Below are 27,665 nucleotides of genomic sequence, written 5' to 3'. Positions count from 1 at the left end.
CTGAGAACATGGGAGTGATTTACTTTCGGCAAATCTGAAAGGGTTTATTTTAAAGTTTTACTCTATTTAATTCCAGATTTGGGATCCAGTACAGATATTCTTTGTCATATGATGCCTTTCTATAGCTATGATGTTCCTCATACTTGTGGTCCGGATCCAAAAATCTGCTGCCAGTTTGATTTCAAACGACTTCCTGGAGGAAGAATAAGTTGTCCTTGGAGAGTCCCACCAGAAGCCATTCATGCTGGAAATGTTCAACACAGGTACAGTTTTTACATACTCCTCAAGGAAACAACCTTAAAAAAAATGCAATTATGGTGGTCAAAGATGACATCTGGCAGAGTTTGGTGAATTTAGTTCTGTTGTGGTTCAACCCCAGCGAGCAGCTCAGCTCCAGTAAGCTCACTGCTGCCCTGGTGGGGGCGGGGAAGAGAATCAGAAGAATAAAACTCAAGGGTTGAGACCAAAAAAACCAACCCAAGCGCAAAAGGCTCTTACTGCTAGTAAAGCACCTCACCAAAGCAAACAGTTCATTTGTTGTCTTCTTTTTCTAGTAAATTGCTTAAGTGAAACTTTTTAGCTTCTATCCAATTAGCTATCCTTAAGTTTGAGGTGAAGTCCCCAAGATCCTATAAGGTGTCTGTTTACCTAATTGAGGAGAGAAACTTCTAAGCTTTTCTCGTTTTTAAGGAGACAAAAGATAATTTTATCACTCTGTCAATAGGAGACACATTCCTACAGTTGAGATGCAGGAGAGACCTTGTCTCTGTGCAAGCACTGCTCAGAAATAACAAAATCATCTCTCTGTTGCCAACCCTGTCATCAGAGCAAGTCCAGATCACAGCACCATACTGGCCACTGTGACTCTACCCCTGCTGAAACCAGTACAAGCTTTTAAAATAAGCTTGTCATGGGTAAACAATACCTATTACATAACCTAGTGTTTGCTTCTTAGCTGGGAACATAACTGTCAGTGAAATTAGAGGAAAAGTTAGTCTTAAGGAAGTGGCATTTAAAAAAAATTTCTGTTCATGGTACATGAGTCCATCTCTAAATGACACTCAGAACACAGTCATCTGTTTGGACTTGTGTTACTGTTTCACTGTGTTTTTTATGAATTTTATGAGCAGTGATCTGTCCCCTGCAAGTGAAACACTTCAGGGGCAGTGCAATGTAGTGTGCTGTACTAAGAGTGGGGTATTTCCTGTGCTATATCCTTGAAAAACTTGGCATCCTGTGGCTGAAGTTTCCTTAAGTTAATCTGATTCCTGTTTTTTTGTACCCAGGGTGAAAATTCCTGTTTCTTTGTGCCCAGGGTGGAAATTCCTATTAACCTCAGTTTTACTTTTCAAACAGAAACACTGAGTTGTTTTGCCACAGTTAAGAATCAAATTTAAAGTTCTACAAAGCTGCTTCTCAATTTTGGGTGTTGGGGTGGAAAGTGGAGGTAGCGAGTTGGGGAGGGAGAGTAAAGGAAGAAATAAAAGGAAAAAAAACAAAAGAAAGGGAAGTGAATAAACTGCCAAATGTGTTTCCACAAATTCTGTGGTCCTATTGCTATCTTCAGGCTTCACACTACATCAGGTTTCCGACGGTAAAAGTTGAGGCAGCTGTTTATAATTAGTGCAAATTGCTGAGCGTAACAAATGTATTAAAGAGAGCAGGGTGACTTTTTGGTCCTTGGTGCTGAAGTTTTAAAGTGACGATGTGATTATGTTGCACTGCTTGTCTACATGTCAAGTATGGATCACTTTTTCTCTGAGTATAAATTCTGACAAGCATAATGAAAACTTCACTTAAACAAAATTCAGTTACAAAATAATACTGAAGATAAAACCAAAATTAAACAGAACACTTTACAACTGCTGTATTTAAAGGTAGAAATTGGTATGATGATAGGAAAAAGGGGGTTTTAATAAAGTAGAGAATAGAAAAATGATGGTGACAGGAGAAATGTAGAAAAATTGTGACACACCCAGTACCTATTGCATGGGAAAGAAAATTCATATGTCATTACATCAAAGTTTTAAAAAATTAAAATCTTGACTATATATCTCAATTAGCTGAGACAAATATTTCCTGAAGAGCAACAGCTTGTATAACAAATACCTGAGACATAGAGGCTATAAATATAATTTAGAGTGTCTGCTTGAAATAGTCTTTTTAAGGGTCTTGGTTTTTAATTATTCTTAATCCCTGCACTTTCTAGATACAACCTTTGCATAACAATCGGAATTAGATCTTGTAAAAGAAATTGGTTTTCACATGTCAAAGGATATTTAAGAATAAGATAAATGGGGCAGGGATGTAGTGAACATATGATCAAGTTGAAGTGATTATTGTCTCAATATGGTCTCTGAAGCTTAGTATTTTCCATCAGCTTTTTTTAGATAAAAGCAGTTTTGTGTTCTAACAGGGAGTTGAAACATCAGTATGCTGTATGATACCTATGGGAAAAGTAAAACTAACACGTGGTCTTTGAGTTGGAAGCCTGGATTACTTACATTTGAAACACTCGAACCACACTTTTAGTGTCCAGTTTCAAATAAACTCACTAAAACACAGGAAGTAATGTTTTGATGGAGAATGCTAAAACATGCTATGTGTGTTTTTTGAAAAAGCTGGAATACTGTAGACAACCAAAAATGTTATTGATCTGACCTCTATAATGTTTCACAGTTATTATGATGAGATGTATGAGTTCCAGAATTGAAAAGTCTATCTTTACATCATAAGTTTTCCAAGGTTATAGGTTTGCAGCACTCTAATTGATCTGCCTCTTATCTCTGATTGCTTTAATACTAGAAAAATACAGGACATCTGTGGGTTGGAAAAAAGTTGATTAATTTAACAGACCAGGTTTAGATCACTGACCTTCTTTCATGCCAAAGCTAAAACAAAAGTAATAAACCCCAGATCTTGAATACCCAGCTGGGACTGTTGCTTTTGATTTCAATACTCTTTTGGCCTTATATGTATATTAAAGAGATGCTGAGTTGAAAACTTCAGTCTAGTAGTTTCTAGGATTTCTCATTGCCTTGCCACTTAAGTTGTGACCTGGTAAGAAGGAATGAAGCAGCAACCTAATTGAAAACCTGTACTTGTTTAATTACATTTCATAACAGCTGAGGTTATAAAGACTACTATTGCACTTTGCACTTGCCCTGATTTGCAGCTGCATCCTTATCCATATGTTTGAACACTGAAGTGTGAAGTTTGTCACACTAGGAAGAAAAAGCAGCTGTTGGTTGTTGTTGGGGTTTTTGATTGTTTGTTTGTCTGAGGGTTTTTTTTTTTTTTTGTTTTTGTATTTTTTGTTCTGGGTTATTTGCTTTTTTTTCCTTGAATGGAAATGAGTTGATAGCAGAAGCACAGTTTGTTTCAGTGTGTGTCTCTCTCTCTCTATCTCCCAAGCATGGAATAGGAGAGAATCTTTGCTGCAAGTTATATGCTTCAGAGAAGTAGAGAATGGACTTTCCTCTTCACCAGCTACTGTTCAAAAGCCCAGTTTTGCCCTTCAGCTTTTATATCTTTATGGGTGTATTGTATGATCATGTGGTGGTTAATGTTTGTGATTGCCTACCTCAGGTGGCTATTACTCCTCTTCCTTTGACATAGGAAGGGTCAAAACCAGCCATGGTTATTGTTTTGGTACTGATTTACTCAAATACTAGGTTTTTTGCATTAAAAGAAGTTGTGGTACAAAAAGATTTTCTTTTTTTGTGAGAGGTCTCAAGCATTCAGTGATAGCCTGAAAGCTTGAAAACAAAAAGTTTATTATGGCTGATCTCCTATGTGGTTTTCAGATTTTCATTCAGATAGGCAGGATAAACATATTAATGGGGGAGCAATAAAGGGGGAAAAAAATGATGAGATTCAGTGGAAGCCTTTTTTTTCCTCCAGAGGTATTTTTTGTCTTCACAGTGCTCTGTCTGGATCTTTCTGCAGGCACTTTCACACTCCTGTATAAATTAATGATTTAGGAAGTTATTTGAGAGAAATGTAGAAGGGTATCCTACATTGATGTTCTTTGCTGTTCTTGCAATTAAAAGTTGTTTGCAATTGAGGAAAATCTTGCTGTTCCCTTAAAAACACATAATAATCCCACAGTTATCAGTACTTTAGGAAAGAGAGAGAAGCAATACTGATGAGTTTTGTTGGATACTTGGAGAGAAACCCAAGGAGGACTTTGAAGAGAGATGTCACCTGATGTTACCTGTAACCTGTATTTTTCAAGAGATTCAACACTAAAGTATGTTTTCAACCATAGCCTATATGTGGAAAATTTGAGTTAGACTGGTTCCTTAGAAGGAAGCATTGCCAAGTCTTGTGTTATGCCAGTTGTTCTGGTAGCTATGTGGTGAGGAAACTTCTGTGTTTAAATCTTACAACCTGTTCAAAGTCATGGAAAGTATTGGTTGGCAATCTGAACTCTAAATCCTCTGATAGACAGGGGACAGGGGGGAGCCACTAGGTGGGTAAATTCTAGCCTCGTTAGAACTCTATAGATCCTTAACTAAAGTTTATATTGTGGCCCCTTTCTCCCTCCAGAACAGTCAGACCTTGTGTCTATGCAGTACTTCTGCAATTGGATAAATAAGTAAGCTCTGACATGCTTCACAAAGAAGGAGGGGTTTCAAATATATTGGACTATAAATTCTGCAAAAATGTTTAAATAGCAATTCTTCAAGAGTGTCAGTTCAAAGGTGATTTTGCTAGATCATTTATTAAAAAGACTTGAAGAACCAAAAGAACCTCATAAGAATTTGAATTTTATAGTATTTTGTCTTGAAAGTCTTGGAATTTGTATTTATGTTTTCTTAAATATGTTACAATGGTTTTTATACCCTATGAGAATTATTTACAAAATTATGTCCTATGAGAATTATTTACAAATTTTTAATTAGAGGGTATCAGCATCTGAAGATGCCGATAATAATTGTGACTTGGAGGAGGAGGATTGAAAATGGACTTTTTCAGTAACCTAGATACCAGTCTTGTGATTCTTAATATATTGCTGCTGTGGAACTGATAGTTTATCCATCCTAGAATTAGTAGGTGCCAAAGTATAATTCTGCAGTTTTTTCTGTGTGTGCATGTGTGAGTGTTTTGTTTCTGGATTTGGTAGGTTCGGATTTGTTTGGGTTTTTTAAGGCCAAAAGCATAAAAAAAGTGGGTTTAATTTTTCAGGACTCAGAGATTCAAGAAGGAAGGCTCTAAGACATGTAAGAACCTGGCTGAAGGGAGACCAGTGATTTTTGGCAGCGAACTTCCTCCTGCATTGTTTTTATTTTTTATTTATTTGCAAGGCTGGAGTTCCTCAGAGATGGATCTGTGGGCAGTTTTTCTGCCTAGGACATGAAGATATAAGCAAAGTATCAAAGGAAGGTGCCAGAGGGGATGGAAAGAGCTTGCTTATTATTGTAAATAGGGGCTGGAGAGGATTAGGATTGTTATCTAAATATAAAGCAGGTAAACATAATTCGAACTGGAGGTTAGTTTTGGCACAGGCACAAATTGATCCAGACTGCTCTACTGCTTGAGATGAAGCTTGATAAGCTTATTGTAGGATTTAATTAGTGTGGTGTTTGCAACAATAGTAGCTTGAATATGGTGTCCCAATGCGGGGAATTGCATCCAGCTTTTTGTTACGAAGTGAGATAACAGAGTTTTGTGTGTCTTGTTTGGGGTCATCCTAATGCACAACTTGATATCTAAGAATTGTCTTGCCAAATGCTGACTTTTTTCCCTCTGTCTTCTGAATTGCTCTTCTTTTTTTCTCTCCCCAAGGGCTTGGATGATATTAGATCAATACAGGAAGAAGTCAAAGCTTTTCCGTACAAAAGTTCTGTTAGCTCCACTTGGGGACGATTTCCGCTACACCGAGAGCTCTGAATGGGATCAGCAGTACCAGAATTATCAGAAGCTGTTTGATTATATGAATTCTCGTCCTGAGTGGCATGTTAAGGTAACTACAACACATTTTCTGGTTTGTTGAGAAAACAGTATTTCCCAATATTCTGTGATTGTTCATGGATAAAGTAATTGTGGTTAGGTTTGGATTTTTTTTCAAATGTGAATCCTTATATATTATTTAACAGCAGATTGATGTGTCTTGGTAGCTTACATTTTTTTTTAACCTTTACTACCTTCTCTCCCCCCAAAACAAAAATGTTGCTATTAATAATATTGGCTTGAAAACTATAGATAGTTTCCAAACTAGATTAATTTGAAGAATAACTAGTAGGTTTAATTGTTTTCTTAGACTGTTTACACAGGCTTCAGGCATTGTTACTTTAGACTCACAGACTTTGTTAATTCAAACTATTGTATTTTTTTATGAGAAGTTCAAGAAGATTTTGCTGCTTTATTTGTGTCTTCTTGGTTTTACATCCCAAAACAAACCAAAAATCTTAAGAGATCCCATTGCTGGCACATGTTGTTGAAAACAATAAAATCTGAGACTGAGCTGGCTACAAAAGTACTGAGCATATTAACACAACTATCAGAGGAGGTACCACTTCAAATTGATGATTTTGTGTAAGAGTTAAAACACACATTCATATGCTTTAGTGTGTACTTCTTGAAGAACGAGGAGGCCCTAGGGACTTCTGGTGCTATAAATGTTCTCTGTATTCTGACAGCTTCTCATCATCTTTCAGCATGACATTAACTAGTGGGGTCCACAACCCTGGGTTTTTTGAGTGTTACCTGAGAGTGCACTTTTGCTTGCTTTCACATTTAGGCTTTTTTTTAAACCTGGTCTGGTATCTTTCTTATGGTTTGTGCATCTGTTTTTTCTTGTATTTTCTGAGACCTCCCCTGATTCTTCCAACTGTGCATTTGAGTAGTGTCTGTAGTATGTTACTACTTTCTGCTGACATCTGGACTTGTGTCCTGCATAAAATGATTTCTTGGGATTATATTTTATCTGAAAACTCAATTTTATGTCTTTCCTGTGGGATGTGGGTGACATGATGTATGGTGAAGGACCACTATGTCTTAGTGGAGGGAGGCAGACCTGCAGAGTACTCTTCATTTCTTAAATCCAAAGCCCATCTTTTAAAACTTGAGCTTGCTGCTATCACTAGCTTTACTTCTCTCAAAAATGTGTGTACTGTACAGGTAATTACTCTTTGGATACTAACAGCAACATATTTTCTGTAGTTCTTACTAACCTGGGCTGGATGATTTTGTCTCTGGGGCAAAAACTGAAGGCTCTGGCTCTGAAGTCATTCTTCAAGAACCAGTGCTGTCCTAAGACCTCTGAAAGTTCTTCTGAAAGATTCTGCTCAGCCCATTGTCAAGGATTCTAGCAAGTCTGCTTCATTAGGCTGGTCACATTAACCCTTGGTTCCCTCATGGAAGTATCTGACCCTTTTCTGGTTTTTAATACCCTGACAGAAAGAAACAAAATACTCTGTGTCTGCTGCTTCATACCTAGGGTATTTTGATCAGCTGGAACACTGTTGGCATCAGAGTGTTTCTCCTTTCCATTTTGTTCAGATACTTAGGTTTTCCTCTCTCTGTTTTTGTTGTTCTTTTTTCTCTTTCTTAGTTGTTTGTTGCCTGTCTGTTGGGGGTTTTTTTTTTGTGTTTTTCTGGTTTTGCTTGATTTTTTGTTTTGTTCGAAACTGATGTCATTTATTCTTGGAAATATGAGCTTAAATGGATTTAAGTACTTCTTTTCTTTCACGCTCTTCTGCACTTTCCCTAGTGGAATGTAACTCCACAGGCAAGTAACAGGACATGCTCAGCTATGTAAGAATCTAGATTATATAAAGGAAGAGTTCACATTTCTTCCTGAAGTGCTGAGATGCCTGGGATATTACTGCTTGCACAAGGGAGTGCCTACTCTGCCTTTCTGATCCGAAGGGAGATTTACTCTTTCAGACACCTCTTTGTGATGTTTATCTAGCGGATATATCTGTTAGCATTGAGATTCTCCTGCCAGCCGCTATTCTGTTCTAAAAGTGTGTGGTACATCACTGTAAAACATACCTATTTTGCTCTTGAGGAGTTCAATCTCCCATTCAGAGATTTCCTTTGCATCTCTTATACATAAATTAAGCTGAGTCTTTTACTATGCCAATAGAAGACTCTACCAGGTTATTCCACTGTTTCCATTCACCTGACTTTGATGCTTCGTCTGGTGAGGTTTTACTCCTCTGATTCAATGCAGAAGTGAGATAGTCTCTTGTGTCTTCTCCTGGTGTGTTGGTTTCATTTTTTATTTTCTACTTGTCGGTGCCTATGGTAGTGAGGGAAAAGAGCAAGTATCCTAGAAGACCTGATAAGACAAAGTTTACTGTTGGTGGGATTTCAGGGGCAATATTTATCTTTCTTTGCTTTACTGCCATTTAAAGTGGCAAGTTACTATATTGTCTCCAGCTAACAAATACTTGGATTATCTGAACAACTTTGAAGTGAAAGTGTTTGAGGTTTTTAAATTATTAAAAAGTGTGATATTGTTGTTATAGTGAGAGTCTGATACTCCTTATATTCCAACTCCTTATATTCCTTAAAAAAAGATTTTTACTAAAACTTGATTTTGGTGTTATAAATTGCAACATGCTACATTGTATACTTGTTGTTAAAACATAATAATAGTAATAGGAAATAAAGTTACTTGATATTATCATTATTGTTTACAGTTATGATATTTCTGGTAATGATATGAGGTCTTCTGTCTTGCTCCAGCTTCCGTTAGTTTTTTTTTATACTTTCATTTGAAATCCATTTTGCCATCTATGCTTCTTTAACAACATTTCTCAATACTAACAACATTGATGCCAATCATTTATTTACTCTATTTTTAGTTCCCCTGAATCTTAAGGATACCCATTTTTGGCCTACCCTGTAAAGATCTGCTATTACCATGCCAGGGCATTTTTAAAAATGACCAGAAGATAATAAATTTTTTTGATCCCACATGTTACATTTCTTAATCAATTTCTTTGTATAGAATTTAAGGAATCAGCTTCTGAAAGCAAATGCTGATTTCTATTTTTTTTGATCAAAAAGCCATCTTTTGGGTTAAGCAAGATCTGGAGCACAAGAGAGCTAATTTTGAAAACACAGGATTAGGAGAACTATGTTTTTGTTGCATTACAAAAATTTCTTCCTTAGCCCAGACAGCTGCTTGGGTAATATTGAGGTGTTGCTTAGCTCGTGTATCACTGACTTACTTGTAAGATATGAAACAATGCTTCACTTGTTTGTTGACATTTAGATATTATTTTATTTATCTATTTAAATAATAATAGTAAAAAAATATATCTTGAGTTGTAGAATGGTTTTGGTTGGAGGAGACCTTTAAAACTGTCCCATCCAACTCCCCTGTAATGAGCAGAGACATCTTCAGAGATTGCCCCAGAGTCCCATCCAATCCAGCCTTGAGTGTTCTCCGAGATGGGGCATCCACAACCTCCGTGGGCACCTTGGGTGTATCGCCTCAATCGTATTAAAAGTTGTCTTTGTATCTCTTCTGAATCTGTCCTCTTTTAGTTTAAAACCATTACCTCCTGTTTTAGCACAAGAGGTGCAACTGAAAGCCTGTCCCCATCTTTGTTGCAAGGGCCCTTTCTGTACTGAAAGGCTGCAGCAAGCTGTCCCCAGAGCCTTCTCCTCTCCAGGCTGAACAACCACACCTCTCTCAGCCTTTCCTCAGAGGGAAGGTGTTTCTTTGACCACTTTTGTGACTCCTCTCTGGACATGCTCCAACAGATCCATCTCCTTCTTGTGCTGAATTGATATGCCTTTTTTGAAAATACTTCTTGTATTGAGTTTTGAAATGCTATCCAGCTTGTCTGAAAAGTCTGAAGAAGAACTTTAAAAATTTTTAGGATAGGTTTTCTGTTATAAATCTGCTGGAAAAGTTGTGTGTTTCTGAAATGTATATGGAACCAAGCATATTCATTGTCTCTGTATTTTCTGCATAATGAAAATGGAACTTTTGTTACAGTAACTTTAATTTTCATTCAGGCCCAGTTTGGAACTTTATCTGATTACTTTGAAGCTCTGCTCAAAGAAAGCAATTTAGGTGAAAAGAGCAGCAATTCACTTTTTCCTGTTTTAAGTGGAGACTTCTTCACCTATGCAGACAGAGATCATCATTACTGGAGTGGGTACTTTACATCACGACCCTTTTATAAACGCCTGGACAGAGTCTTGGAATCCTACATAAGGTAAATCCTGCTGTCCAGTACATTCATAATGCATTTCTTGGCACACAGGAGAGATTAATGTGTAAGTATTTGTCATGGTTTAACCTCAGGCAGCCCCTTGCTCGCTCCCCCACCAGCAGGATCTTGAGGAGAATTGGAAGGGTGAAGGCTACAACACTCATGAATTGAGACAAAGGCAGTTTAAGAGGGAAAGCAAAAGCCACACGTGCAAAAAAACAAAGTAAGGAATTATGGCTATGGTGTGAACTTTTTTAGAGAGAAGTAAAAAGGTTCTCAGAGGAAGCTGAGAAATTGCCAGGACTAGTGAGTACCAAGTGATCTATGACTGCTGTTCTTCTGAACACTGTCTGCATCTTCTTGAAAGAAAAAAATTGTTGCTGAATTTTGGTAATGGAGTATTTAAATCGTTCTCCCTTGCAGCAGACATAAGATGATTTAACTGTGTTATAGAGCTCCAGAAGGAAATCTAGGGCAGATGGATGTGATGTAAATCCTGAACATTCCATGTATAGCCTTCCTGAAGAATTACAATTTTTTTGCGGTAATGGATGATGCAGTATCCAACGGGCAAGAGAGATGTGCAAAGTGGCATTTCCAAGCAAGCTTGGAAAGTAGTGTTTTGGAGGCAGATACAAGTACCTTTCGAAAGAGGAACTGTATCTAGCAGAACTTGTTTTATTTCTTCCAAGGAATCCAGTTTTTACTGTGGTAATGTGAATGATTCATCATAGGAATCTTTAATTTTCAGTGAAAATAACGTTGTTTAATACTGCTGTTGGAGAAGACAAGATGCACAATAGAACAAGAAAAGAAGGACAGATAATAATTTTATAAATTGAATTATCTAGTAATTGTTTTTGCAGTTTAGATTAATTTCCTGTCTGTTTCTTAAAATGCACCAAGGATTTAATTTCATTCAGCTTCATCATAGTTTATTTTTTTCAAGATTTTTAGGTTTGGTTATTTAATTGTCATTTTCCTGTTTTTTATTACATAGACTACAGAAAATTTCATATGAGTTTGTTTGTAGTATTTAAAACTTTACATTAATAAAGAGATTCCTTAATTTAAATGTTTCAGTTGACTTCAACTTCTGAAAAAGGTATAGATAAAGAATCTCTGGAGAAACACTAATCTATCAATGCTCTTATGTATTAAAGTATAGTTTTAAAAAGTACCTGGCAAGTTTTTAGTTTTTCATTATCCTTTGTAAACAAGATCTAAGAAAAAAATGTATACATGTGTTCTCATTGTTTTAATATCAGGTTTTTTGTCAATGTTGTTTTCAGAAACCATGACAATCTTCATGGGGGTCACATTAGCTATGAGAATAGCAGGAGTAGGGTTTTTATATTTTATTTTTTATTTCTTTAAAGTCAAAGGAAATACAGTAGGATCGTATTTAATCCTCAAATTCATGATAATTATTTCTGTAGTATGTTTGAGCTAACATCCCTCTATCTATCTGGTGTATGTCCATATTTGTGAGAGAAGCAGCCATGAACAGACGGTAAATAAATGTGTGTGTGTGCTCTTTACCAAGGATGAAGGTTTTTAAATTCAAGCAATATCAGAATTAAGCAGCACTTCCCTGTTACATAATAGCCAGGAGATAATGTTCAGCCCAGGACCCAATATGAAAACTAGCCATTTAAGCAGGAGAAGAGTTGGTTGTTTAAGGTTTTTCCTGTTTAAAAAGAGTTTTTTTTGGGGATGGTGTGGTAAGGAAGTGTAAGAAAGCTTAAGGATTTTATAATGGAGATTGACACAGTGATTTGAGTCATTATTGACTTCTTAATCTTAAGTGAGGGGGGGAGGGAGGTAGGGAGGGAGGGAGGGATGGATGGATGGAAGTAGTTTGAAGAGTGATAAAATATGTGGCCAGAAGTTTATTTAATATAATGAAAAGATTTAAAGAACAGCAGCATAGTTTGAGACAAGTTAGGGACACATTTTTTTGTTTTATTAGTTACTAATGTAAACAGGGAAAAATTACATAAATCTGCAAAAAGAAAATTGAACTAATTTAGAAGGTGAATACTACAGTGATACTTCTAACTATACAGATGGATAGAAAACTCTACATCTTGAGAGTTCAAACTCTCTTGGAAATATTATTTATGTAGGTTAAATATAAACTGCACCTAGGTAAGGGAAGTTAGTGTAGGCTTTGACAAATAAGTGAAGCAAATTTTGGTCTATTTGCAGTGTCCTATCGGGGACAGATGCAACAAATTAAAATGAAGTGGAAAATTTCTGAAAACTGTATTAGGTCATCTGCAGTATTTTGAAACAGATGTGAGAAAACCAAGGCTTTATACCGGTTATATGGAAAGGGATTAGATGCTTACTTATAAGCTGAAGTGTTCTCAGCTTAATACAGTGTTGTATTTCTGAGTGTCTTTCATCATTGACCATTGAACCTTTTTAGTGTTTAGAAAAATATTGAGATATGAAAGGAAAATTCTGCATCTGAGAGATGTCCTTATTAATAAAAAAGAAAATTAAATTAAAATTATTTGTGGGGAAGAAAATCTAACCTTATTTTGAGGACTAAAATTTGTTGTGTTCTCTTCTTTATAGCGAAGTTAGGTCAGTGTTTAGTGGCTAACTTGATTTTTTAAAAAAAGGTAAAATGCTTTAGGACAGGGCTTATTCATCCACTAGATGGATGAGCATCTGATGACTTTTTTTCAACTAAAATATTTTTATTTTTCTTTCAAGTTAAGCTGCAAGAGGACAAAGTAGGAGGGATTTGTAGAAGTAGGAATTTGCGTTAAGCAACATTTAAATTACAGTGATTAAGGTTAATCTAGCACTGGTAATTAAATATAGGACTTAAAACTTCCTAACATCTTGATTTTGTGTGTAGTTTATGAGCAATTAGCTAACCGGTAAGAGCAAAATCTTCACCTGTTCATGAAATATTGACAATATGAGAATAGTTTAGGCTGTTATGTGTATAGCGCACCTTTCAGTTTAATTGGGTACATGGTAGTTATATAAACAACAGTTTATATAACACTTACCTATGTGTTGTATAAAATGAAGAGAAAATGAAATCTAAAGGAATTTTTCATGTTAACAATTAATACCATACATAGTCTGAAAACCAAGTGGTTTTTGTTAATTTTTTTTGTTTTCTGTAGTTTAAAATTCAACACATGCCCTCACTGACAACTTCTGTAAATAAAAGAGCTAACTTATTTTCCTTTTCTTTTTAATTTATTAATTGCAGGCCTAGAAGTTAACATTACAAGAAAAATATGTTGTTGTGATTTCTTTGCTTTTTATGTCATTAACCTGCATCATCTTTGTTGCTTCAAGTACTCGAGAAATGTTCATTAACTTCTAATAAATTTTGAAAAATAGTCTGACACTTTTCGGCCTTGCAAAAAGAGAACTATAACATTTTAGGAGAAGATAGGAAAAAAGTTAACAGATGTTTTCGCAGAATTTATGCAGGTAATTTTGTCATTTAAATATTCATAATAACTGGCAATTATGGGGATATTTTTTGTAAAATAAATTTAGATTCTCATAAAGCAAGTGAAAATCTGGTAATATTTTAGTGCTAGGTTTTTGCAGCAGAAATAGAAGAGAAAGGCTCTGTATTCTGTTCAATGTAAGGATTTTGGAATCCAATGTTCTCTCCAGGTGACTATGTAGTAAGCAGGTGCATGAGATGGTTAAGTCTTTAGAAGAATTTAGTCTGCTTTAAGTGCAAATGGCAGAATAGATATCCAGTAGTATACAGATTAGGATATTTATTTAAAACAAATTTATTTGATTAATAAGTTGTTTTTTGAAATGGAAATGATATGGTTCTTGTAAGGCACTCTATCCATGCTGTGAGGTTTTCGGATCAATTCCATATACCTCTCACACATTTATGACTGTGTATTTTAGTTTGCACAGTCATATTTTTATTTTAAAGGTCCGTTTTCCACCACAGAAGTCTGGCAGGAAGCTGCAGTATGAAGATATGCTAAAATGTGCAAGAACAAGGTTTATAGAGCTTATGGAACTATTTACCATTTATTCTTCAGATCAAGCATGTATTGCTTTTTACGTTTTAACCCTGTAAAAATACTTGATTATTCTCTGCAATTTCAGGGCAGCTGAAATTCTCTATTCCTTGGCGTTAGTACAGTCCAGTAAATCTGAGAAGATGAGTGTATTTCCTTCTGTGGATAACTATAAATTGCTGACAGAGGCTAGGAGGAACCTTGGACTCTTCCAGCATCATGATGCTATTACAGGAACAGCCAAAGATTGGGTAGTTGTGGATTATGGCACCAGGTAATTTATTATATATATATAAACTTAAATCCTAATCTCCTTTTGCAATTTTAAAATCAAAGTGTTTATTTCAGACATACAGATTTGATACAGCAACGTACTCCACTGAGAGTGTGGCGGTGCTCTACATGAGAAGTAGATTTGATTACCCATGCTCTTCATTTACGCAATGTTTTTGAACCCTCTGAATAAGAATTTCATGTCCAAACAAAATTTTGATATTTCAAAAGGTAGACCCATTACTGAGATTTCATTAATAACAGAATTTTTCTGCAGTAAGTAAGAGAAGTTTTTGTATTTCTCTGTCATAAGCAATAATCAAAGATATGCTAATTTAAGCATATATTCTTCAGAAAATCCCACACCCTCTGTAGTGTGTCTATCTTAAAAGTGGGAAATCTTTTTTGTGTCGAAAGTCTTCTACTTAACTTGTCTGTTTATTGTCTCATCTGGGGGGTATTTCTAAATATTGCAAAATTATTCTGCTAGAGTCTTAATAGAATTTTTTTGAGAACTTTGCATGAGATATGTATGTCTGTGTATGCACATGCTTTAATTATGGGTTTGTTCAGAAAATTGCTTCATATTGGAATGTTAAGAACTAGTAAATTTAATTAATTGAGGTGATGACGGTAGGCAGATGATAGAGCATGTTCATTAAATAAGTAATTGTTTTAAATGCATCTAAAATACTCTTGTTTAAAACTATTTCATGACAAGTATTTTTAAATTCCATACATCGAATCTACTATATCATAAGTATTCACAATGCATTTAGTTATGAGAGAGTGAAATAAAGGCTTTTTTCACTTTACAAATAAAATTATCCAGCTCTCTGTCTTCAGAAATTTGTGGACATCCTGGTAGTTTATATAGTTTATAGCTTATATTTTTTGTGTTTCTGATTTTCTCTTAATCCTATGTAAACACAGTCTTGAGATTCTGACAAATGTTTCGGGCTTGTCTCCACTATAGAAACTGAAAATCAAATATACAAACTGCAAACTTTCCTAAGATTAGCGTTTTGAAAAAATACTTGGTATTTTGAGAATACACCTTTGATAGCACAGCGTACAGGAGGAGATGTACCTCACTTTCAGTATGCAAGACAAGAATATAATTCAGAATATTTCTGCATTTTTCAGGCTGGTCACCCATTGCTACTATTCTTATTTTCATGCTATGTTGATGCTGACATTCTTATTTATTTTTCTGCAACTCGTATTTTTGAGTTCTTTAATGTTTTTAAATTTCAGTGTTACAACATTGAATAAAACCAATTGAAAACTAACTAAGATTTTAAATGTTTTAACAGGCTTTTCCATTCAATAATGAATTTGAAGAAAGTAATAATTGACTCTGTTCATATTCTTATCCTAAAAGACAAAAGTGATTATAACTATGACACAGCAACTCCACTCCTGAAGATGGTGAGCTCTCTTCCTTGATTTTTTCCAAAAATGAAATGTGAACTATGTCTTTGAATTCAGTTTGAGTAACCCTGGGAAATGTCAGAACTAAATTTGCACCTAATGCCTTCTCAGAAATGTGCTACTTATCGCTATTTGCAATAACTGAAGATATTGGAAATTAAAAAATGAACATGTCAGCAGTTGATGCTGAAAAAATGCCCACACGGCTAAAGGAAAGGGACTTGTTGCCCTTTTTGAGTTAGATAGTAAAAGCAGGTGTTCTAATTTTCTTGTGGGCATAAATGTGTTGGTGAGTTAGGAGATATACATGAGCACATATAGTACAGTATGTAGTCCTGTATTTTGACTTCGCTTCACAGAGGAACTTAATAAATATGGGAAGAAGAAAATTCCCATCCCTAACAGAAGTGTAACCTTAGTTTGCAAGATTAGATCAAGACAAAACCTTGTGCTCTTTTTACTTTGCTGAAATTATTTGAAAGAGGAGTGTTCGATGAAATGGGCGATAAAGTCAGCACTGGATCCTCATGTATCATTTTGAGACCTATTTTACAGTAAAGTACCCCTTGAAGAAACACACTTGCTAATATTGCTTCCTTTCAGAATTCTTAGTTTCTTCACTTTCTGAACAAAAGTCCTTTTCTGTGACAGCTATTAATTTTTAGGAAGTCTACTTACTGCATTTACCTTGAAGATAGACAAAATGAGATGCTTTAAGTTCATTGTGCATAAGCACAGCAGGGTTAAGACAGTCTTTCTGATATGATTATCTCACACTTCTGACATAATGAACATGACATACATTCTACTGGTTTAGTTGTGCCAGGTGTGTCATATCTTGAACTATTCTTCCAGTCACGTGTATACATAAAATTTTTTTGTTAAAATAGTTCTTTATACTTTGTATTACTTTTATACAAATATATGTATAAATATATGCTGCATGTGTATGCTACATGCTTGTGTGTCACAAATATATTAATTTTTCTTCTCTTTGGAAAATGAATGTGCACTTTCATAAAATAGGAATATTTTGAAGGCATTCATGGGATGAAGGTTTTACTCCTGCTCTAAATTATATTGGAAGATGTTGTGATGTTACATTTTACTAAACGTTTGTTGTTCCTGTTCTTCATCAGTCTGGATTAATACCACCACTGCATTGTAGAAGTACTAATTACTGTTTCAACTGTATATTGCCTAGGAGCATACTAATTCAATGAGCTATTATTACCACTGTGAAAGCAGAAATTAAAGAGTAAGTTATTATGGCAATGAATTTATTGTGTCTATATAAAGCAAAAAAATAAGGTGATTACAAAAGCAGATTAAGATTTATCTGTTCGCCACACCACATCTGCAGTGTATCATTAATCTAGTATCTCCGCTATGCATTGGAAATAGCAAAAAAAACTTTTCAATGTGGTATTTGTGGACTGCTAACAGGAGAACTTCAGGGTAACTTACAGAACACCTCTGCAAACCTTGAGTTCAAGTTGGAAGTTCAAAGGCATTCATTTTGGAGTGGTATTTTGGTGGCTGATGGAAGCTGACATCAGGAATTGCTCAGAGATGGGCATTCAGAGTGGATGTCAAGAGAGTTGAGAAACAGTCTTCATCATGTGTCTAAGACTGAAAGTGGTTGTTGTTTTTGGGGGGTGAAGAAGTCAAAAACACCTAGAGGAACAGAGCACAAAATCACAGCAGCAGCATTCCAGTAGGTAGCAGGGACAACCAGGGAAAAGTTCCCTTTCTTGGAGGCAGAAAAAAGGAGGTTGGGAATAAGACACTATGAAGTACTCTAGAATGACACCACTTGCACTTTTTCTACTCTTTTTAATTATTAGTTCCACACAAAAGCATCATGGTTTTCTCTATTAATACTTTGTCCTTCTTATGTTAAGTTTTGCAAACTCTACACTAGTATGCAAACAAAAAATCATTTGGAAGGCAATACACTGATAATGAGAAGACACTTTAAGATCCCAGAATGACCCAGCTTTGGTTGGATCATGGATGAGATTGGAAATCTAAAAAAAAAAACTGCAACCATTACACAATTCCTGTACATTAGTTCTTTCAGTGCAGAAAGAAAATGTAAATGCAAGTGACAATTGCTAGATTTGAAAAACATGATTTTAAGGATGTTTTGAGGAACTGAGAACTCTGCACTTCAATTTCAAAGTCTGTAGTGGTCACCATTGTAAGAGCTGACTGGAATGTACTGTGAATCAGCAGGCTGGTCTCTTAGGCTATGAAACGATGACAGCAATGTCTCTGCCTTTCCTCAGTGGAAGTGAGCCCTGTACCACACCACACCCCAAATTATGTTTTTTGAAACTTTTCTTTTTGTACAATATAAGGTAACAATGAGAGCTTGCAGAAGACTATACAGTGATTGCTTGTGGTAAGTGCCCCGGAGCATATTGTTTCAGAGTAAATTTATAGTAGCAGAAATTTAATAAAAATATGTGATAAGTATTTGCAAAATTTGAAGGAAGATGGTGATTATGAAGGCTTGTATGTAAAAATGAAAACACAGGTGTAATAATTCAATAATGGAATCTAATAAAATCTTTAATGAAAACAAATATTTCCCAGTGATTTGGTCAAAATAAGTGTCTTACTTTTGTCAGTGTGAAGTAGTTTGTTTATTAGATTTTCTTGTTTGTTGTCCTCAGTAACAGGCTAAAATAAGATTTGATTTCTGTGGTTTTGTACTCCACAAAATGCATGTAATAGGCAACGCTCATATATTACTTACTGAAGTGTATTCAAAAGCGAATTCAAAGATGTTCTCTTGTAGGATGATGTTCAGGCTTCTCAAGATTCTTTGCCACGCAAGACAGTTATAAAGCTGACATTGCAACCAAGGTAAATAATTTATATATTACTCAGTGTATGCAATTCTTTTAGCAATATATGTTTTCACTACCTAGTAAGTAGTTTTTTATGCCATTTCCCTTTTTTTTCCCAAATATTGCCCAAAATAGAACAAAAAAAAAAAATTAATAAGTTACTCTGGGAAATTATGCTAATATTATTATGTCTCACTGAAAGAGGACACAGCATGTTAAAACTATAGGCATTTCTCACATACCACAGCTGAAGTAAGTGTTCTGTTTCTGTGTGCTTTTACAGCATTGTAATACTAAATAGATTGTGCTTGAGAGAAGCAATAGAAGATTCTAAATAGGCAGAATTACAGGTGCCTCAGTTAACTCTGTGAGCAAAATGTTAAATTTTTATAAGGCCTAAAAATCACAGTTTATAAATTCTGAATTGATTTTAAAAATCAAGTGGAAGATAAACTAGGATTCGGTTTTTTCTTAACTCCAACTTACTGTTCTATTAAGAGGAGTTATTTTTTTTTTTATATGTAATTGTAGGGTATTCTGCTGAAATTGGCATCCTGCTATGTCCATGAACACTCAGTATCCCACCTGAAATAATGTACACATTCATTTAAAGTGGCTCATCCAAATAAAGTGAATAAGATGTCTGGATATGAAAACTGCTGTCTGTGTAAATCAAATAATGCAAGGTTTTTGCTTACAGAACAGAAGATTTAAGATTCATTCAAAAAGCAGTGAATGCTGTTTTTCCTGATGTTAGTATCTGATTTCTCTAGTTCTAGTGGCAAACTAATAAGACTTACTTGCTTAATTGATGCAGATGTCCGACTATTCAGCCAACTAACTGCTGAAGTGTATATATATATAGTTAGAATCGTTTAAGAAAGTGAGTAACGTTTAGTTCTTGTGACCTTTCAGGAGAAGCTGTCTTCAGTCTTCCAGCACTAAATATACATAATGTGTCTAGTGTATGCTTTTCTCTAAAGAATGCTTTTAAAATAGGACTTCTCTTATTGGAGTGCTATAGAGATGCTAATAGATTATCTTAAAGTTGTCCAAAATGACCAAGAACTCAGGTGCTTATTTATTTAACAATAATGTTTTAGCTTTTCAAAATTATTTCCTCAGGTTTCTTCACTGGAAGAGGATTGTATATGTAGTATATAAGCACTTGGTTGGAAGCAACTTATGATGTAGATTTTCTTTGCTGTTTGAGGGTAGATTTGTTGCCTTTGCTCTCCTTACCTAGGTTAGCTGTTGAAATTTTCCCTGTGCTCTTTTCATCCCCTAATACACCTTTTGTTTGCATATAGTGTTCCACTTTTCCTTTTGTTTGCATACAGTGTTCCACTTTTGTCTCTGCATAATATGCTAAGTAAGTTTTCCCCTTTTTGATCTTAATTAATTTCAGATATTTGCCCCTTTTTTCCCCCTTCTGACTTGTAAATTAAATAGATATACATGACATTACCAATAATATTATTCTGGCTACTGCTGGTAGTCTCTAAACTGGTCTTAGCTTACTAAGAAAATAGTGCTAGTAGAAAATTGCTAACTTTGTTATCTGGTGTTGTGAAGATACCATACAGTCATATAAGGTATGATATATGTCCCAAAGTCTGCAGTCAGAAATATGGGAAAAAGATTGAAGAGGGGAAAAAGGAGACAGAAAGGGCAAAAAAATATTATAAGAAAATATTGATATTACTGACTAAATCCTGTTTTTTTTAATATCCTTTTTAGAAAACTTTGAAAGTGTTTCACGTAAATGTTTTACTTAACTGTACAGTACTTCATGTTTCATTTGTTGTTAAAATGTTCATTTGAATATCTCTTTGTTAAGCTGTTTTTGCTTATTAAAATTAGCTTAGTTTCTTTAGGCTTCTAACTTTATCTCTGGTTGTAGTCTGAATCTCCACTAAATTTATTACCATTGGGAAAAGTGGTATGTAAGATGTCGCTGTAACTACTGGTTAAATCTAATATATGATTATTATGATTGCATCTGAATTTTATTGTAGCATTTCATGAGAAATGCTATTTTCAGTAGAAGCTTAAACTCAACTCAATAAATCTATTATTAAGAATTACTATGCTTGAACTTCAAACTTTAAAGCTTTTAAAAAGGAAACTGGTTTTTTTCCATTTAAAATTTTGGAGCATCAGCAGACTTTAAAAACTAATCTTCACCAAAACTTTGTTATTTGCTTATCTTCTGTTCTTAATCTTCTTTATTATTCCTCTATGTGTAATTGAATCTCTGGTTTTCTTTCTGCTAGTGTGTTCTAATATGTCATTATGTGGCATAGAAATTAAATCAGTGTAACTGGCAAGGTGTTTGATTTTGATTGGCTATTCAGCTTTTCTTTGATTGGCTATTTAGCTTTTCATATTTTTGCATTTCTGTGTCAGAATTTAAAAAAAATCTGTATTCTATCTTGGTTATTCTTACATAAGTGTGGGTCATATCACCTGTGCTTTTAGAGGGACACTGCTGATGGGAAACTCATAATGGCTTTTCAAATTTCAGAGTTTTTCTTTTTTTTTTCCTTATTTTACTGATTACAAATATATCAGCTTTCTACAGGACCATAGTTGGTAGTGTGCCTTTTGCCTGTTTCATCCATCCTTCCTTTTGTGTATTTTTAGTTAAGTGTTCTCTTCACTGCTCATGGAAATTGTAGTTGGTAGTGAAAACTGATCTGACAGACTGTACAGGAGACCTAGGACAACTCGATTACATGGAAGAAAAGAAAGCAGGAAGAAATCTCTCATTCAGTTGTTAATATTCCAGTGTGAAGTATCTCCATATTGTTGTGTAGTTGAGAATTATATTTCAAACTGCTTCTAAGCAGGTGCCACCTGTAACCTCTTTGGTATTGTTTCTGCCCACACCTGTGCATCTTTTCTCTGTAGTGCTGTTGTGATATCCTAATGAATCCAGAAATGTATTTTTAAAGTAATGTGTTAATTTTGATGAAATAGGTGTACAGGATATTTTAGGTCTTTGACTCCATGACCTCAGGATGACTAAGTGGGCTAATGATCAGGCTTTTGAATACTGAAATTATGGAGTCTTTAATGACACTAAATCCCTTTTAACTGATAAATTAATATACATGATTTTTTAAAAAATATTTTGTTTAGCTGAAAAATGGAGCTTTCACAAGAAAATATCCAACTAGATATGGAACTACTTCTGTCTTGCTCTGAAGTTTAAAATTACTGCATGTCTTGGAGACAAAGCCCATTGAGTGTGCTGCTAAACTGGATGCTGGCTCATACTCTCTTACTGCCCAGCTATTTAGTATAATAATAGGTTTTCAGGAACAGTCTACCAGAGCTCATAGTTTCTGAAAGGCAAAAGGCTTGCCCTCACTGGACTTGGTGGGTGGGGGGTGTGTTTGGAGCTGCTGTTGTTTAGGCTGTCAGCAGCAGATCAAGGGCACGCTGACTGTGAGGCGAGGGGTTTTCCAGCTATTCCTATCTGTGCTGTTTTCTGGACACAGCATTGCAGGGGAGCATGCTACACGACCAAATGACTGGATTGGGTGTCAGCACCAGCTTGCATCTTGTAGTGGTCTAGTATGGCTCAATATGGTGAATCATAGTGAAAAGGCCTAACAATGGCAATTAGGTTTTATCTCTTCTTCCCCCTTCTCGTTTTAACTCTTGAACCTTCACATACCTGCCTGGGCAGTTTCAATACTGAGTTCCACTGCACTCTATCCTATCTGAACTGAAGATACTATGGTAGTGAAAAACTAAAAAAAAAAAAAAAAAATCATCTATTTAGGATTTTTTTGTGCTCTACCAGGTTTCTTGTAATTTTCCCACAAATTACTTTTGTCAACTGATCTTAGAGGAACAATATGATATGGTAACCTTCTTATCAGGCCAGTTTTATGTCTTAGCAGACTATAAAATAGCTTAGCTAGCTGTTTCCATTAGCTGAAATATTTAGGTTGCCCAGAGGATTAATTATGGGAGGATATAAATTATTTCTTAAAAAATCTGTCAAAGCAGTTTAGTGATATCCACGTTATAAAAGAATATTTCCTTTTTTCAAATAGAGGCTACAAAATAATCTTGGCTGTTATCCTGACTTTGTTATCCATGAGCAGGTTTTAGCATAAAGTTGTATTTAATAAAGTTTTGGAATAAGTTTTGTTTATCCCATTAGGTCCAAAATGCATGGTATTTTTTCAGAAAGAAAATCCTAATTTACCTCTATAATTTTTCAACTTGATAATATTTTCAAAAATTCACTTGGCAGGGTATTCACTGCTTTCTCAACACAGGACTTTAATGCAGAAATTAAAGCAATATTGCTAACTTTAATATGCAATAGAGAATAATGTACCAAAGTAAAAAATTTTTGACACAGCAATGGGTATGGTACTGTGTTTGGTTGGATGACTACAGCAAGAATAATTTGAGAAGGAAACTTTGTTAGTCACATGCCATAACTGTGTCTTTGTGAGCTTAGAATGTGACTGGATCAGGGTAATATTCTTCATTTGGCAACTTCTGCTTTGGTGGTGATTTTTTTGTTTCCTTTCCCCTTCCCTTTAGAAGGACTCTCCAGCCGCATTTGACATTTTAATAATAAACATCTTAAATTCCTTTTATGCTTGCATGATTTCAGAGGCATATATTCCTGGTTATACTCCAAAACAGCTGGGGAAAAAAAGGACAGTGGAAGAAAAGGTATTTTTGAAACTCAATGAAGAAAAAAAACAAATTTAAAGAAAACAGAAAAGAATGCAGTAACATTTAAGATGTGTTCATACATATTTGTAGCAATTCATGCCCTGTTAATGTGCACACCTGTTTCCCAGAGAAGAAAACAGATCTTGAAAAAACAAGCAAACAAACAAACACTAACCAAAACAATACTTCTAAGTTTTAATTGGATGAACTAGTGATCACAAAATGCACAATCTTGTGTGTTTAAGTGAAACCTCTGTATTAGTATCTTTCAGGGAGGTGGGCAGGATGAATACTCATTCAGTCAAGCCTTAATACTCGCTGCTTCTATTAAGAAACAATGCATAATTAAGCCCTTCTATTAAGCGCACAGTAGTGCAAGTAGGTGAAAAATTAGAAAACACTTTAGAGGTGATATATGAAGAGCCTGCATTTAATTTCCAATACCCCAGCTGCTTAAGTTGGATGCAACCTAATGGTTTTTTGAAAATTACTTTAAAGTGTTAATCTCAGTGTTCAGCTGCCTGATCAATTTACTAGATTTCAGGTGAACTGTAACGGCCAGGAACATGTTCTGTTTGTAGTAAACTCAAGGTCATTTTGACTAAATTGATTGGATATTTAAAAAGCATTCTCCTTGGTTTTCATGATGGAAGAGCTGTTGCAGAGGCAATGAAATGCTTGGCTGACTCACACGTCTGAATCTTGAAATGTTGCTAAATGTGAACTGGAAATAACTGTTTCAGTAAAAATCACTCCGTTAAAAGTGGTGCTCATTCAAATTGAACAAAAAAGCATGATGCATTCATTCATTCTGTTTTTTAGGTGGAACTTAGCTGTGCAAATATCTTTATGACCAAACCAGCAAACTCTCCATTGACAATGTCTAATGGGACAGGAAGTGAGGGGTATGGAAGAGTTTCACAGCACCTTGATCCTTTATTCTCATTCTTTTTGTAAGGTCATAATAGTTTTTCAGAGATTTCTGGATTTTCTGTGTGAGTTTTCTACTTTTTGTGTTAAAAAAAGTTAAAAAATGTAATTCATACAGGCTTATCTCAGAACTGACTCCAGGCACTGGTAATTGACATCTCATTAAAAGTTATCTATGAAGTCTAAAAACAAAACAACATGAATGCCTGGTTTTGTTTGAGGGCTTTAAAATTGAATGGTGGTACATTTTTTGAGGTACGATAATTTTTCATTATGAAGAAGAAAAAAGCAACTTTGATTTGCAATTAATTGTACTTCAAAGCTTTTTGTGGAAATAATTTTTATTTTTTAAAACTCATTTTTTGAATGCTATGCTTCTGAATTCAAGTTATTCTAAAAGTTGTTACATTTCAAACTTTTAAAGATTAATTTTTAGTGTATAAAAATTCTTATACATCAAACTTTTTTTCAGTTTTTGGTCTTACTGTGGATGAACCAATGACAGTCTGTTCTAAATGTTTTTGTCTACTGAGTGTCTTTGAAATTGCCACTGCAAAATTAAACCAGTAAATAAGTTCTTAGTTTGTAGGATTCATAGGATCTTTACTGTTTTTCCAAGTTGCAAATTTAGTCCTTTCATTTCAATACATGGAATATCAGCATCTTTTGTGGGGGTTTGCAGTACCAGTACAATCAGGCAGTGAAGGTGTTTGATGCTTCAGTAGCTATAAAAAATTACAAGATTTAAATAAAATATGACAATTAGGTCTTACAATAAATTTCTGGTTTCCTCTGAGAGCACTGCAGTGGAAATATTGTGAAATGCAGAAGAAAGAGGTGAATTAAACATACTCTATGGGAAGGAAAAGCCTGAGCTTGTTTTCAAAGCACAGAAAGTGATCATTATGAAGGAGCATGGTAGTGAATGATTGAATACAGCTGAAAGATCTGCATCCTATGCATGTACTTGTTGAAGAAGCTTTGGAAATAGCATATACATATTTTCAGTATATTAGTACATTTGTGTATTATTTCTTTTTTTTCCAGGCACTGGCCCCTTCAGCCTTTTTACTGGAGTTACCTTGAGGCAATATTGTAGTTAGTCCAAGGCTCTCAAGGCACAGACTGAAGTGATATGGAATACTTAAAAGTCTTTCTGCTCTTCTGAACCAGATTTTTTTTCCCTTCTAAATGCAGATTTATAAAGCCTGCACTACAAGAGGAACAAGGAAAGGATTTTAGTGAAGGTACTTCCTGATCCTGAAAAAGTCAGGGGGCTTCAAGCCCATCTTGGACCTCAGAACATCTCACAACTTTGTGGTAAAAGAAAAATTTAAAATAGTGCCTTTGGACTTAATCCTTTTATCCTTAATTGGAGAGTAGTTATGTGCTCCAGATTAGGATATATGTGCCACTACAATCCATCTAAATCATAGGAAGTATGTGTATCTGGCATATGTAGTAGGTACATAACATTTAAAAGTCTTGTCTTAGGTTGATGTTGATTTTTTTCGTGTTCTCGAAATATATAGTTCTTGCTGTGCTGTTGTCTGTGTTTTTTGTGAATGCTGTTTTCTTGAGGTTGTTCCATGGTTTGTTCTTGAGAAAGCCACACAAAGGTCCTGTTTCCTGTGAGAGTGGAGGGATGGATTGTGTGCCTATTGTCTGCCTAATGCTGCGCCTTTTACACGACCAATGGATATTATAAAGATTTCTCTGTAGAGTTATAAAGGAGAAAATTCATAGGAATGCATGTTGTCTCAGCTTTATTAATGAGTCTGAAGTTCAGATTTGGCGTTGTCATTAGGAAGGGTATTCCTACAGTGATTCTGAAATGTCAAGCTAAGATTATTTTTTTATAAGCACAGAATCACTGGGGTTTTTTTATTTGTATGTTAACCAGAACTGTCAGACATTACTACTTTTGGAAATAATATGTAATTTTAGCGTAGCTCTATTTCTAAACTACATTTTTCTTTTCAAATGGTGTTATAATTATGGCATTGCATTGTGTTAGTTGCAACTCTACTGAAGTAGATTCTTGTGAATTTAGTTATTTATTGGAAGTATCTCCTCATTTCTTGATGTCATCAGTTTAATAGTATAAAGAAAAGCTGATCCCTGGATAATAGGTTCTGTTGCCACCTTGCAAAAGTAACACAAATTTATGTTGTTTGCTGGTAATTTGAGGTTAAGATTACCATTCTATTAGCTCTTATGAAGGTTATTATTCATAAACTTCAAAAGATGTCTTATTTAAGAAGAGGGAAAAATCCAACTATTTCTTCATATATTATAAGATTTTATTATATATATATTCAAGATCAATATTTTACTCTAGAATGAACAGATTAAATGGATTATAATTTGCTGCTTTGATGTAAAGTGATTTTCTTTTCTTGTTACATTTGTGTTAGTATTGATGAATTTATGAGATGCTTATCTGAACGTAGAGGAACGTAGTAGCAGTTATTTAATATTGTTAGGTAAACGGATAAATCTCCTTTGACTTTATCCAGTCAATTAAAAGACCCTTGGGGGAAGATATTGAAATCTTCTTTTGGGGAAGAACCTGCTTTTCTCTGGCTTAATAGAAAGCTGTTTGTTTAACTTGATTTTTAATAAACCACCCATATTCCTTCTGCTCCAGATTTTGTGTTTACATCTGACACTGTATCTGAGAGCCTAGGTCCTAATCATAAACAAAAGACTTTTCAATTTAATTAAATGTCTAAGATTGTATAGTTATGCATACAAATGGTTTCAGTATCTACTGTGTCTCAGAGGAGGTATATTTAATCTCTAGAAACTATGGAAATTATTTTAATATTATTAGGTGTGTTGATTAAGCACCATTCACTGTAGTTTCGTATGTTGCTTTGACCTTAACTTTGTGCTACCTTCACTCAGTTAATAGACAGACTTGTTGATTGCCCAGCTGTTTTCTAAATGTTCATTGATAAATGTTCATTGGTAAATGTTGGATATCATGTATTATTCAAATTAAATCCAATCTGAAAAATCTACATCAAATCTAAATCCAAATTAAATCAATCTAAGTAGGGTGGAATTTTTTTGTGCAAAGTAAGGCCGAAAAACAAGTAAGGACTTCTTTAGGCAAGATATTAAAGTCGCAAGTAATTTTCTATCTGTCATGCTAACAGAGTAGAATGTAAATAGATTATAAAAGTTGATGTCATACTGGCAACTACCACTCTATATAGGATTAGTATTTAAAACTGTCT

General features: G+C 34.7%; 1 protein-coding gene across 1 annotated transcript in view; it reads left to right on the top strand.

Annotated features, from left to right (window-relative positions):
* MAN2A1 (mannosidase alpha class 2A member 1) overlaps window positions 1-27,665 on the top strand; it is a 104,854-nt gene that overhangs the window by 34,223 nt on the left and 42,966 nt on the right. Inside the window, exons 7-12 of the mRNA XM_058823678.1 lie at window positions 77-263; window positions 5,791-5,968; window positions 9,985-10,187; window positions 14,304-14,489; window positions 15,805-15,919; window positions 18,729-18,796. Of these exons, the coding sequence (XP_058679661.1) occupies window positions 77-263; window positions 5,791-5,968; window positions 9,985-10,187; window positions 14,304-14,489; window positions 15,805-15,919; window positions 18,729-18,796 (937 nt within the window). The remainder of the gene's footprint in view (window positions 1-76; window positions 264-5,790; window positions 5,969-9,984; window positions 10,188-14,303; window positions 14,490-15,804; window positions 15,920-18,728; window positions 18,797-27,665) is intronic.

The sequence above is a fragment of the Ammospiza caudacuta genome, chromosome Z (assembly GCF_027887145.1).
Source record: "Ammospiza caudacuta isolate bAmmCau1 chromosome Z, bAmmCau1.pri, whole genome shotgun sequence".
Taxonomy (NCBI): Eukaryota; Metazoa; Chordata; class Aves; order Passeriformes; family Passerellidae; genus Ammospiza; species Ammospiza caudacuta.
Note: the sequence above shows the minus strand (reverse complement) of the source record. Positions and strands in the feature narration are given on the sequence as shown.